The 13,857-nt window shown below is 37.7% G+C and overlaps 1 protein-coding gene and 1 pseudogene across 4 annotated transcripts in view; both read left to right on the top strand.

The window, feature by feature from the left end:
• The window catches only part of LOC107756726 (coagulation factor V-like), a 9,803-nt pseudogene extending 5,347 nt beyond the window's left edge, over positions 1 to 4,456 (top strand).
• A 199-nt stretch (positions 4,457 to 4,655) lies between these two features.
• The window catches only part of LOC107756778 (G-protein coupled receptor 161-like), a 17,630-nt gene continuing 8,428 nt past the window's right edge, over positions 4,656 to 13,857 (top strand). For all 4 annotated transcript variants that reach the window (XR_001641864.1, XR_001641863.1, XM_016574031.1 and 1 more), the window contains exons 1-8: positions 4,656 to 4,737; positions 4,834 to 4,905; positions 5,613 to 5,757; positions 5,858 to 6,046; positions 7,978 to 8,386; positions 9,427 to 10,145; positions 10,236 to 10,343; positions 11,762 to 11,872. Coding sequence is in view for 2 of the 4 variants with exons in the window: in XM_016574031.1 (XP_016429517.1) it covers positions 4,876 to 4,905; positions 5,613 to 5,757; positions 5,858 to 6,046; positions 7,978 to 8,386; positions 9,427 to 10,145; positions 10,236 to 10,343; positions 11,762 to 11,872 (1,711 nt within the window). In the remaining 2 variants the exon portion in view is untranslated. The remainder of the gene's footprint in view (positions 4,738 to 4,833; positions 4,906 to 5,612; positions 5,758 to 5,857; positions 6,047 to 7,977; positions 8,387 to 9,426; positions 10,146 to 10,235; positions 10,344 to 11,761; positions 11,873 to 13,857) is intronic.

The following is a 13,857-nucleotide window of genomic DNA, read 5'->3' as shown; positions in this document are numbered from 1 at the left end:
CCTACCTAAAACGGCTTGTTCTAACACGCCCCCACATATCTACTTCACTATGTGGGAAGATTTGCATAACGCCGCCCAGATGTTCACGCAAAGAAAGAAGGCGTAACTTTGATTCTTGCTGTAGTATTGTTGCCGCCGCCGCCATGTCGTGAAGGTGCTGTGTGTTTCGTTGTGAAAGCGAAACTACTTTGTTTGGTCTTCCAAAAGAGGACGATATCCGCTTCGTCATGCCTAGAGCTGATCCGTGCTGGTCGCTGAGGAAATACATCAACTTCGCGCTGTGGATCGCCGGATCGGCTTTCACCATGGACGAAGCGGAGTCCAGCCCGGGGTCGTCACATGTGGTTGCTGCAAGCCCTCCGGACGCTCCTTTGTCGAATCCGCGCCGCTCACTCAAACCGGCCTCCGCTAACTCTAGCTCACTAAAATCGACGCGTTTCAGAAAGGCGGGGCATAGAGGAGAAACAATAATGTACAGTATGTGGAAAATAATGTGTTTTTTTAACCTTAAACCGCATAAACACATTTCATTACACCAAATACACCAAATAATCTTTTTAGCAACATCTTATGACCCATTTAAGGGAAACGGTGCAGTCAAACCACTTATTACACAACATTTCACCACATAAATAATTAAGGCAATAAAAGATTTAAGACGAAAATGTTTTAAAATCTTACCAGTTTGTTAGTTATCTTATAATCCATTACAGCGTACAAAACAATAGTAGCAAAATGGCAGCAGCTGCGTTTGTATGAAACGAGAGAGCGAGTCCAGGATGACGAGTTTTAATATTTTATTAGCTAAACAAACGCAAAGCTTCCACCAAGAAAAAACAATTCCTAGCAAGAGTACAGCGCCGACTTCAGTTTCCCGGATCATGAGCCTGTGTTATCAACTTTTACCGGTTGTTATCGAGGGATAACATACCTCGGAATGTCGAGACTGACCAATCAGAATCAAGTATTCCACAGAGCCGTGTAATAATATAGTAATAATAACACTATTGTACTCTAAAATGTAAAAAAATTAAATATCTAATAATAATAAGTTTATTTTACCAAACAACATAATTTCTTAATTTCATATATAATATATTGATTTCTTTGCTTTCAAATGTTAAACCATAGAGCTTTTATTTTGGCTTAAAACCACAGGTTTTGCTTTGTTTGTCAACTCAAAGTCACGATTCTCATTTCATTGTCTGTTAATCCTTGCAGACCTATAACGGAATTTAGACTATGATTTTTCTATTATTCAATCAAAAAACGAGCAAATGTGTTCATTTATTTACCTTAATAATATAATACACTGAATGATGCATCATTACAATGTACATGCTGAACTTATTTGAAATGTAAGTAGAAAATGCACACTTTCCTTACGGGGGACTTCTTTCCCCAGCTTACCCAATAACCTACCGTTTTCCCACAAATTACGCAATTATAAACAGCTCTGTTTGTCTAGACAGTTAATGTGTCCTGTCCCACAGGCACCCTAGACAGCTCCAGAAATCAGATTCATTTCCACCAGGAGGCTGTGCTGTTGTTTGGAGTGTTTTATGAGAACAAGAGCTGGTACAGCACTGGGGGCCCTGAACGGGCACACAATGTGAAATACACTATAAATGGCTACACAAATGGCTCTGTACCAGGTTGGTTTGATATTTTTCACACATAACATATAATTTCTGCAAATCTACTTACGTGTAAAACTCCTCCTTGTCGTCCTCAAGATCTGGACATCTGTGCCCACTCCAAAGTCAGCTGGCACCTGCTGTGAATGAGCTCTGAGCCAGAGCTCTTCTCTGTACACTTCAATGGGCAAGTCCTTCTGCATGATGGACACAAAACCTCATCTGTTGGCATCATTAGTGGAACTGCCACTAGTGCCAGTATGACTGGTGTCCACCCCGGCCGTTGGCTTATTTCCTCTCACATTAGCAGGCACTTGGAAGGTAAGACCTGCCAGGGAAACCACAAAATGTCATGAATTATTCATTTAAACCATCAACCTATATAGGCTTTATTCATAGCTTTGTAGAAACACTATTAATGCTGACAGTTTGTACTCTATAAAAGTGATGTTGATGTCATATTTGCAGCTGGTTTGCATGGATATCTAAATATCAAGACGTGTGATGAGTACACAGCACCAAATAGATGGCTTACCATCCAACAGAAACAAGAAAGCCAAGAGTGGACTTACTATATAGCAGCAGAAGATATCTGGGATTATTCTCCAAATATGCCTGAAAACATGGATGGGTATGTGCATCATGATTCACCAGTGAGATGTTTTCACAGATAAATTCTGAAACTAAGAGCATTTTTAATCTCAGTTTGTCTTCGCCTTTGAGAAACAGCACTTTGCAAAGCAATGAGTCTGAATCTTCGAATGCAACTTTGTCTGATTTCAGTCTCGGCCTTGAATCTGAAATAACAGAGAAAAGAACATCATCCACTAATGTTACAATGAAATCTCCCAGTGAAATTTTGAGAATCAGAGCTCTTTTCTTCAGACAGTACAGAGAACACGTCCTTTTCTCTTAGCCCTTTCAATAATGTTTCATCCATGAAGAACAACTCAGAAAGCGAAAGTGAAGAGGTAGTAGTCATCTATCTGAAGAACAATCACAGCGAGGCCATACTCACATCTCATCTCGATCCAAAAGAAGAGCACTAGGGTTATGAAGGCAAACATGAACTGGTTCATATGGAAATCCCAGATCACATGAACAAATACATCACAGACAAATCTGAAGCAAAATCAAAAAAGCCAAAGATTGAAAAGGAAAAAAAAGTAGTTCACAAGAGGGTAAAGCCGAGAAAGGCATATGGCATGAAGACGAAGAAAAGGAAAGAGTATAGGCCACAGCCACATTCTGATTTTTCTCCAAGAGGTATTCCTCCAAGAGTTTTAGGAGCTTCTGTGTTGATCCCAAGGGGAACCAGGCCTGTGTCTAGCGAGGACGACCTGATGGGGAAATCCATCATCATAGGAGTGCCAAGATGTGATTTCAATGATTATGAGTTATATGTTCCAAAACAAGAGCAGGGTGAAGATTTTGAATATGAATATGTAGAGTACAAAGACCCTTATAGCAAACAAGCAAATGTTCAAAGCCCAGTGCTTAATATAACATATCAGCATTTCTTAAAACTTGCTGGAGACAAGGATACCTGAACTTATTTCATCTCAGTTGAAGAGGAAGAATGGGATTGTGCTGGTTATGGGCAGAGGTACTGTTGGCATCATGTATTTCAAATAATAAAAAATTAGCATTTCTAGAAACAAAAAGCATGAATATATGAATAACTCAGTGTAACTCATTTGTGAAATCACTGTTTTATGTTTGCAAAGGAGGCTTGATAAATCATCTCAAAACGAGAGGCCTACAGCTTTCAAAAAAGCGGTGTTCAGAAAGTACCTTGACAGCACCTTTACTATCCGAGACATCAGAGGGGAAATGGATGAACGCCTGGGAATTCTGGGTCCGGTCATTAAAGCTGAAGTTGATCAGACTGTTATGGTACACCACTGAACATGTGAACATACTTGTGCACAAATGAAAATTAGAATCAAATCATATGAAAAAAAAACCCCACAAACAATTACATTCCTGTTTTTCGTGCTAGGTATTTTTCAGGAACCTTGCCAGCCGCCCGTACTCTTTGCATGCAAATGGAGTAAAGTACTTAAAGCAAATGGAAGGCCTGAGTTATGCTGATCAATCACCGTACTGGTACAAACAGGATGATGCCGTACAACCCAACAGCACCTTTATTTACACGTGGACTATAAATTCGAAATCTGGACCTCAAAATAATGAATCTGACTGTCGAACATGGACCTACTACTCTGCAGTGAATCCTGTAAGCATGAATGTTCCTTCATATTCCACTTAACTTAAGACTGCTCCACAAGGGCTGTCCATGTTACAAATGTACTGTAAGTTCATTTAAATACAAATGAGTGTCAAATAACTGTTATTAATTTTCACTTACAATTGACTTACTTTCTTGCATAGGAGAGAGATATAAACTCTGGGCTGATTGGACCGCTTCTGGTGTGCAGGAAGGGTACACTGGATAAAAAGCCTCTGGACAGAAGAGAGTTCATCCTGCTTTTTATGACGTTTGATGAGAATAAGAGCTGGTACTACGAGGAGAATCGAAAGAGGATTGAAAGGAAAAACAAAAGAGCAGTCATGGATCCAAATTTTCTAAATAATTTAATTATTTTCATTATATGTCATTATCATTGGATTAAATCTAAATAAATTGGAGCAAGTATTGAGACCATTAAAAATATTGAATTATATAAACTTAATAAATTTGTATTTGTTACATTTGTTTTGTCAGCTATCAATGGTATTATCTACAGTCTCAAAGGACTACGGATGTACACAAATCAGCTAGCGAAGTGGTATCTGATCAACATGGGCTGTCCTAAAGACCACAGTGTCCATTTCCATGGTCAAACGTTCATAAATAAGGAGTTAAAGGACCACCGTCAGGGTATTTACCCACTTTTATCAGGTGTGTAGTGGTGTTATAAGATACCTACTTACCTAGATGATCTAGAAAGGCCATTCACACTCAGATCCCATCATTTAGGTGGATTTGCCACACTGGAAATGTTGCCTTCAAAGCCTGGTCTCTGGCAGCTGGAGTCTGAAGTTGGACTCTCACAGCAGAGGGGAATGCAGACGTTATTCCTTGTGTTAGATAACGGTATCACATACAGTAATTTATCATGCTGATCGATCTTATTACAGGAAAACAACTGATTCTGTCAGGTCTTAAAATCTTACCTGGTCTATTTTGCAGTCTGTGATCATCCTCTTGGCCTCATCTCTGGAACTGTGAAAGATGAACACATTACAGCATCTGACTCTAGAGGTAGGATTTGAAAGCATAGCTTTTTATGTAGCATAGTTGGGGTCACATTATTAACACATTTAACTCTGTTTTTAAGGACAATGGAATCCTCTGAGGAACCAGGGTTCCCACAGTCTTGTAAAATCTTGATTTCCTATATAATGTAATGTAGTTCAATACCTTGTAAAAAGTAATGTAAATTCAGGTAATGAATATACAGTACATTATATTATTTATGCCTCTAAAAATGTTTTTGGGGTACAAATGGCAAGTAAAAAATATTTTCAAAAATCTGTATCCTTAATCCTTATTCAGTAAATCACAAATGCCCATAAGAGTCATGTAAAACATTCACCTACTAAAATTCTGGGATTCTAAAATGTTATTATTTTAATTTTTATTATTATTATTTTAGTTTTATTTACAGAAACTAGAAGTACCCATTGATTAAAATAAGTTTTGAATAAAAAACTAGGGCTAGGGGGCATTTGAAGACTGGTGTGGACTTTGAGGGGCCTTATAGTCGGAAAGGTTGAGAAACACTGGACAGTCTTTGGCCTTTGAGCCGCATTTATAAGGCACTGTGTCAAATTAATCATTTAAACACACCTCAAGACCAACAGTATTTTTTCATTCTGCTACCTCTAACTTTTAACAAAATCAAAATGTGTTCTAACTGAACAGCCCATAAGATCTGCAAGAAAAATGTGTTTTTCAATGCCCCACAGACTTTTGAAGGAAACAGCGAAGCTTATGACAGAAAGGAGAATATATTTTTCCCACCTCTGATTGCACGATATGTGAGTCTGCATCCTTTACATTCTTACAACTACCCAACTGTCTGTTTGGAGTACTACGGTTGTGAGCTTGACGGTATGGACAAAAATGTAACAAATTTTGTTTTCTCATATTGTCTTATAAGACCCAATAAAGTTCAGCTCCATTGTATTAAACCTCTTCGTTGTGCTGGCAGGTTGCTCTGTGCCATTGGGAATGGAAAGTGGCCTCATTAAAGATGCTCAAATCACTGCCAGTTCTTTGGCCTTCAGTTGGTACCCTGGACAGTGGCATCCTTGGTATGCACGCTTAAATAAACATGGGACCATCAATGCATGGAAAGCCAAGGTAGCTAAGATATACCTCATAAATGAAACCTTTAAAGGTATTTGCTACACTTCAAATCAACCTCAAGCTTCAATAAACTGTCTGCAATTTACAGAACAATGATGAGAGTTGAGCTGCTTGGTTGTGATTTCGAATAAACACTGTGCTTTCACTGATATGACAACACATATTTTTTAATCTATATTTTATAATATAATATAATTTAATATAATATAATTTTTTTAATCTGTATCTAAATAATTTAATCCAATATATCCGAAAATATGAGGATGGACGCAGAAAGTTTTAAATGTGTTCCTACAGTTCACAGCATGCTTACCCCACCTAGTGTTGAATTACTGTCTGCTCGCTCTGTGTCAGCATTAATTAAGAGTTCTCCCTCAATAAACTACTAATTTGCTGCTTATTAATAGTATAGTTCTTAAATTTAGGTATGGGTTAGATTACGGGGTCTAAAACATGGTCATGCAGAATAAGGCATTAATACGTGCTTTACAAGTACTAAGATAGATAGATAGATAGATAGATAGATAGATAGATTTTTGTTGTTTTAAGTATAGCTAAATCTCACTGTTAGTTTTAACGTGTAGATATTTTTGGTGGAACACAGACACAAAAAACTTACCAAACGATTTTTGCAGTCTTTATAGATATTATTCTTCATGAGAAAATTGCAGAGCAGACTATGTAGGCTAGTCGGTGAGAGTGAGACCCTCTGGACTGTCTGCAGTTGAGAGATGGAGGGAAGTTTTCAAGACGAGGATTGTGACGTAGTGCCATTGTGACGTCAGCAACGCCTCTTTATTCACTGCCGACCGCAGCGGCCGCAACAAATGAACATCCCTGAATCATTTAATACTTTGTAACTGCGGTGAAACTTCGAGCATGCGTCTCCGTAAAGCGTTTTTTGTTCCTCGAAAGCGTGAGAAAACCCAGCATCTTGCAGGAGATGAGAAAGTTTTTGGATTAAAGTTTGTGGCCGCAGACTAACAAAGCCAGCAAGCCAGCCAGCCGGAGAAAGTTACCAGTGCTCGGCTACAGCGGGATATCGCCTAGTCTGGGTACGTTATCCATGCATCTATCATTTAATTAGGATAAACTATGCATTTTGAATCTAAAGGGTCGGAAACACATTTTTTGTGCAATGCAAAATGCCGCTGTTGTTGGAAAAATAGAGAAAGAATCAGTGTGCGCTTCGCTCTCTCCGTTGGCTGATCACATTGCTGTGCTGTAGTTGTTCATTGGACGTGCATCACGGTGAACGATTTATTGAAGAGGCATATGACAGATGATCCACATGCAGTGGCCCCAAACGCATTTGGATACTTAAGCTGCACATGAACTATATGAAATTCATTGCATTAGATTTTAACTGCGCTGCACTAAGTTTTTCCTTGTGTGATATGTTTTTCCTGAAGTATGTGCTTATATTTTTTTATTTCTTATATCTATTTTTTCTTATGTATTCATATGTATTTGTTATGTAATGCAGTGATATATCTACAAGTGTGGCTTAAGTGTCCAAATATTTGTTCTGATTTTTATTTATTTGTTTGTTATTGTTGTCGTCAACAGTTTTTTTTTCTTCAGATTTTATATAATGATCTTAAATCTCATTATTGTAAACTTAATATTGTCTACGGTAACCCTGCCAACCTGATGTAAAGCTTGCATATTTTGTGTGCATAGCTGTGAAACATGTTTAATTTACGTCATGTGATTCTAAATTGGTAGAACAGTCTCTTCAGACTAGAGTTTTTCACAGCACAGCCCAGTTCTTAACAAACAGCGTATTGTAAGAATGTGCATAATCCAGATTTGTACAGTGTATTGTACAAACAAAATCAGCTTGTTTTTTAATGCTTTACAGGACACCCTTGAACACCACACCAGATAATTTCTTCATCTTTTAGCATTCAGAAGTTCCAGACAGCTTTGATCAGATGCTTTTTCTCTCATATCTTGTAGTTTGTCAACATGTCTGTCCAGACTTGGGTACCCAGCAGCCTCCCATAATGAACAGCTCTAAGAATGGGACAGTGGTGGCCAACTCCACTAACGGCCTGGACGACGACGGGCTCGTGGTCCTGGAGTCTGTCTCTATCATCATCATAGCCATATTGGCGTGTCTGTGTAATCTGGTCATTGTGGTGACGCTATATAAGAAGCCCTACTTACTGACACCCAGTAACAAGTTTGTCTTCAGCCTGACTTTGTCCAATTTGCTGCTGTCTGTCCTAACGCTGCCCTTCGTTGCGGCCAGCTCGGTGCGTCGGGATTGGATGTTTGGAGTGGTGTGGTGTAACTTCACAGCACTGCTCCATTTACTCGTCAGCTCATCCAGCATGCTTACACTTGGAGCCATTGCCATTGACAGGTCAGTCCTTATGTTATCATATCCTACAGTTTGAGGAATCCTTGTATAAAAGGGTCAATAGGAGTGTTCATGATAAAGAAAAAGTTAAATTTAATGACTCTAAAAAATGGCGTGGTGTAACCATCAAGTAAAATGTAATAAAAATTTTTTTTTTTACAAATATCACAAATCATTCATTCATAATATAGTAATTAATAAGTATAGTTTATTTTAAGAAAGTCACACCACATGACATTTTACAGCCTGAACTAACCTTGCCATGTCCAAAAAAATGTGACAATGTTAAAATTATTAGATATTTTAAAAGATTAATTGACCTTGACAAGGTCATAAGGGATTGCAGGGGTCCACTCTGTGATATAATTTCCTGTTTTGTTTTGTTTTTTCAGCATTTTGGTTGGACCATATGAGTCTGAGTTGGTGGACAAACTTTACATTAAATATTAATGTTTTTTTTTCTCTCAAGAAATAATAATAAATGATTATGCCACACTACTTAAAAAATCAAACACAGAAATTCAATTCAGAAATTAACTTGAATTAGAGATGTTATAATACAACATGTGATTGTATATTGTACATTTGTCAATTCAAGTATATTTACTTGTGAGTCAATCACATGGCACTAACTTTTTGTATCTATGAATTTCTTTAAAAATACATTAAAATGCAATTCATACATACAATGACTTTGAATGACCATGTTTTTAATTCAAAAACAATTCTTGTAAATTTTTATTTTTGACTGCTGTATTCAATGGTCATACTGTATTTCTTTAAGCCTGTAGTTCACCATGATATTTCAGTCCAGTCTTGCTTAAAAAAATCCACTGTTTTTATGAACAAGATGCACACTGAAAAATATCAAACCTACTCAGCTGTATCAATACACAAACCTAGAAGCCACACTCTACTTTATTTCTGGCAGCTTGAAAGTCTTAAAGAAAGACCCCCTTGTCTTTCCATTAGCTAGTCATGTGTCTCTCATGAGGGAATGATTGAAGTGTATCCGTTTTATATCAATGTCTGTCTCATTCTAGGTACTATGCTGTTTTATATCCCATGATCTACCCCATGAAAATCACGGGAAACCGAGCTGTGCTCGCCATTGTTTACGCGTGGCTCCACTCCCTGGTCGGATGCCTGCCGCCGCTTTTCAGTTGGTCCGCGTTCGAGTTTGACCGCTTCAAGTGGACCTGCACAGTGGCTTGGCACAAGGAGATCAGCTATACTGCCTTCTGGGTTACGTGGTGCTGCCTTCTGCCACTGGCAGCCATGCTGGTCTGCTATGGCGTTATCTTTCGTGTGGCCCGCATCAAAGCTCGGAAGGTTTACTGTGGTAGTGTGGTGGTGGCTCAGGAGGAGTCCAGTTCTCAGAAGAACGGCCGCAAGAACTCTAATACTTCCACATCTTCTAGTGGAAGCCGCAAGAGCCTGGTGTACTCTGGGAGCCAATGCAAGGCCTTCGTCACCATTCTGGTGGTGCTGGGGACGTTTCTGACCACTTGGGGTCCATATGTGGTAGTTATCAGCACTGAAGCACTGTGGGGTAAAGACAGTGTTTCTTCACAGATGGAGACGCTGGTCTCCTGGCTGTCCTTCACCAGTGCCGTGTGTCATCCGCTTATTTATGGGCTGTGGAACAAGACAGTACGTAAGGAGTTGTTGGGCATGTGCTTTGGTGACCGCTACTACAGAGAGTCTTTTGTTATACGGCACCGGACCTCTCGTCTCTTCAGCATCTCTAACCGGATAACGGGTAAGTCTACTGCTGCTGTTATTTGCATCCTGGGATTCTTCATAACCTAATGTTTGGATGAGAAGTCTGAGAGTCTTTTTTGTTTAACAGATTTGGGAATGTCTCCTCACTTGACGGCCATGTTAGTGGGCGGTGGGCAGCTCCTGGGCCGTGGCAGCAGCACTGGAGACACTGGCTTCAGCTACACCCAGGACTCAGGTAGACCTTCTGCTGTTTATTACACATTGGTCAAAAATAATTTAAAGGAATAATTCATCCTAAAATGAATGTTCTGTCATCATTGTTCCAAATCTGATGCCTTACTTTCTTCTGTGGAACAAAAAGGAAGTATTTTAGCAGAATGTCCTGGGTGCTCTTTCTCATACAATCAAAGTAAATTGGGACAATTGATTGGGACTAGATACATTTTGTGTGAGGAACAGGCCGAAATTCATGTCGTTATTCACTGAAAATCTTCTCTTTCATTGTAGTTCTTAAATCTCATTCTCACTTCTGCATAAACTGATGTGTTGCATTCAGCTATAAGTCATACAACAAATACAGTTTGACATTACTGACCTTGCACCAGTTTGAATATATGGAAACTGAATCATATTTGAGAGCTGCAACAAACTGGAAGGCCTTCAGTGAATAACAATTTCAATAACTTAAGTCTGTTCCTCACACAAAATCAAATGGCTTTAGAAGACTCGTATAATGAATGAGCGGTAAAAAAGTACTATGATACATTAACGGTTCTTTTTTGGGGGGGGGGGTCTCAACATCATCTGTGCCTTTTAAGTTTTGTTGTATAGAAGAGAGCCGCACAAACGTTTTATCTAAATAAAAATCTCCTTTTTACTTTTCCTTGAAAAATATTAAAATGAATTTGGGTGAAGTTGAGTAAATGGAGGCAATTTATAATTTTTGAGTGAACTATGCCTTTAAAGGAATTTTTGGTCTTGTAATAATATATATATATATATATCTTTTTTTTGCAGGGATGCACAATAATATACAAGTACCATATAGGATGATATTGGAGATTTATTTATCATTATTAGCTGTTATTGGATATTTAATTGCGCATGCTTGTTTCCTCTATTTTTACATTTAAATTTGCCATCTAATGCTTACCTAAGTTATTCTCTAAAAACCCTAATAATTTATTAACTGTTAAATGTAATTTGTAGCAAACCTCAATATAAATATCCATGCTTCATACTGTACATTATAATGTTGTGATGACTAAATTCACTTGTCGTGTTTAAAATGACTGATTTTAGTTTTTAGTGTTTTGATTTACATCAATAAATTTAAATAGAATTTTAATATAATTGTTTATCAGTATAGACCATGATTTTAATATTGCTGCATCCTTACCTCTTTGAGTACAACCAAACCGAATCAACCCCCACAGCTCTTAGCAGTCCGCAGAGGTGGTGTATTGGCTTGCAGACTGTTGTTATCAGGGTGTGCCATTTGAGGAAACCCAGAGCCCATGAGTATCGCATAACAGACAGACGGCACTGCTTAGTGGCACTCCCACAGTCTCCAGACTGGTGTGGGTGGGTGGTGTTGAGCAATGTTAAAACTGATATTTGATTGAAAGATGCCTGCTGTGATTTACCCTCTAGCTACAGACGTCATGCTGTTGGACAGCTACAACTCAGAGCCCTCCCACTCAGCTGCCAATAAAAGAAGAAGTTCTGTCACATTCGAAGACCAAATGGATCAGATTCCTAAAGGTATCTAACATGTTCTTATTTTACATCTGACTAATGCAAAAATGTCTTTGTTAGTTATCACCAGTACAAAACCAAGCAAATAGAAAGTGGCTCTAGAATTTTTTTTTTTTTAACGGACGTCTCTTATGCTCAACAAGGCTGCATTTATTTGATCAAAAATACAGTAAAAACAGTAATTTTGTGTATTGCTACAATTTAAAATAACCGTTTTCTATTCCAAGATATGTTAAAATATAACTCAACCCTGTGATGGCAAAGCTGAATTTTTAGCAGCCTTTACTCCAGTCTTTAGTGTCACACGATCCTTCAGAAATAATTCTAATATACTGATTTGGCACTCAAGAAACATTTATTATTATCAATGTTGAAAAAATGGTTGCGCTTCTTAATTTAAAAAAAAAAAGTCTTTAAAGGGGTCATATGATGCGATTTCAATTTTTCCTTTCTCTTTGGAGTGTTACAAGCTCTTGGTGCATAAAGAAGATCTGTAAAGTTGCAAAGACTAAAGTCTCAAATCCAAAGAGATTCTTTATAAAAGTTAAGAGTCAGCCACGCCTACCTAAAACGGCTCGTTCTAACGCCCCCACATACCTACGTCACTATCTGGTAGGGCTGCACGACACCAAATAATGTTCTTTTTAGCAGCATCATATGATCCCTTTAAAGTCTTTAAACTGTCATGGCCATTTAAGCCATTAAAATTGTCAATTTTTACATGATAGATGTAAGGAAATGTAGTTCAACAAGTTCATACTTGTTTATCTGTTTAGAACAGTAGTCCAACATTAATATTTGCAAGCTTGCATCTCAAATTTTTATACATAAGAAACTTCATAATTCAGCTTTTTCATCTTGCCTCACAAACCTCTGTTGTAAAGACACTATTATAAATGGCTTTTTCACAAACTGACAAAGGATTTTGTTCTTCCTTAGCATGTCATACTCAGGGTTTCCGCGGGTCCTTAAAAAGTCTTAAATTTAGTTGTATCAAATTTAAGGCCTTAAAAAGTCTTAAATTGTACAAGAAAGTCTTAATTATGATTTCAGGAGGTCTTAAATTTGGGGACATAAAGACCAGAATTGCGATATGGCTTAATGTGAGATTAAACTTCAAAAGGCTATGATTTCATTGAATAAATATGAGCGCTGCGCATTTTAGAGTCAGGTGCTGTGCTGCTTTGTGTTCTGCTGTTACCGGGGAAACAGTTCTATTTCTGCCGTTCCGTAAGCGCCTCCTGCTGGCAGAGAATGAATGTGCACTTTCAATAAGCCAGTTTTCCTGCAATACAGTGGAAAGCTGCAGTTTCAGGACCGCATTTCTAAGACCCTATCGTTTTTTTTTGTTTTTTTATTAAAAATTTTTTGTATGTATGCAGTACAAAATAGTGTGTTTATTAGTACATAAATACATTTTAAATAATTTGAATACAAATACTAGTTCACAAGTTGTCACAACATCCAGCAGCACAATGAACTGTTTTTCACAGCTAAGGCTAAATGGAGATTGCTGACATCGCCTCACACACTCAGGTTCACGCCAGCTCTTGCATTAAAAATAAGATGGAAAGATAAAAAAATGAATAGTTTCCATGGATCTAGTCTTTGCATCTGTTTGTTTGATGTTTGAATCAGGTCTCCTTTGTTGGAATAGGGTCCTATAGTAGAAATGCTGAAACTGCAGCCTCCAGTATTGCAGGAACACAGTATTGGGGTTGCTTTTGTTCAGACCAATGTGAAAATCGACCCATATTTTTACCCTGCAAACACGCAGAGCTGTAAATGTGAACTGGTGGATCGATAAGAAGATAATGCATTATAAAAATCTAAACAGTAAAATGTATTTATATCGGTTATTTAATTAATATAATAATTTATTTAAAATAATTGTTTAAATTAATAATATATTAATTAATACTTATGACTCATCCATTTTATTAAAAATGGTTTAAAGGCTGAAATGTGAAGTGTATCATTTTATAAAACTT

The sequence above is a fragment of the Sinocyclocheilus rhinocerous genome, unplaced genomic scaffold, assembly GCF_001515625.1.
Source record: "Sinocyclocheilus rhinocerous isolate Xijiao unplaced genomic scaffold, SAMN03320098_v1.1 scaffold382, whole genome shotgun sequence".
Taxonomy (NCBI): Eukaryota; Metazoa; Chordata; class Actinopteri; order Cypriniformes; family Cyprinidae; genus Sinocyclocheilus; species Sinocyclocheilus rhinocerous.
Note: the sequence above shows the minus strand (reverse complement) of the source record. Positions and strands in the feature narration are given on the sequence as shown.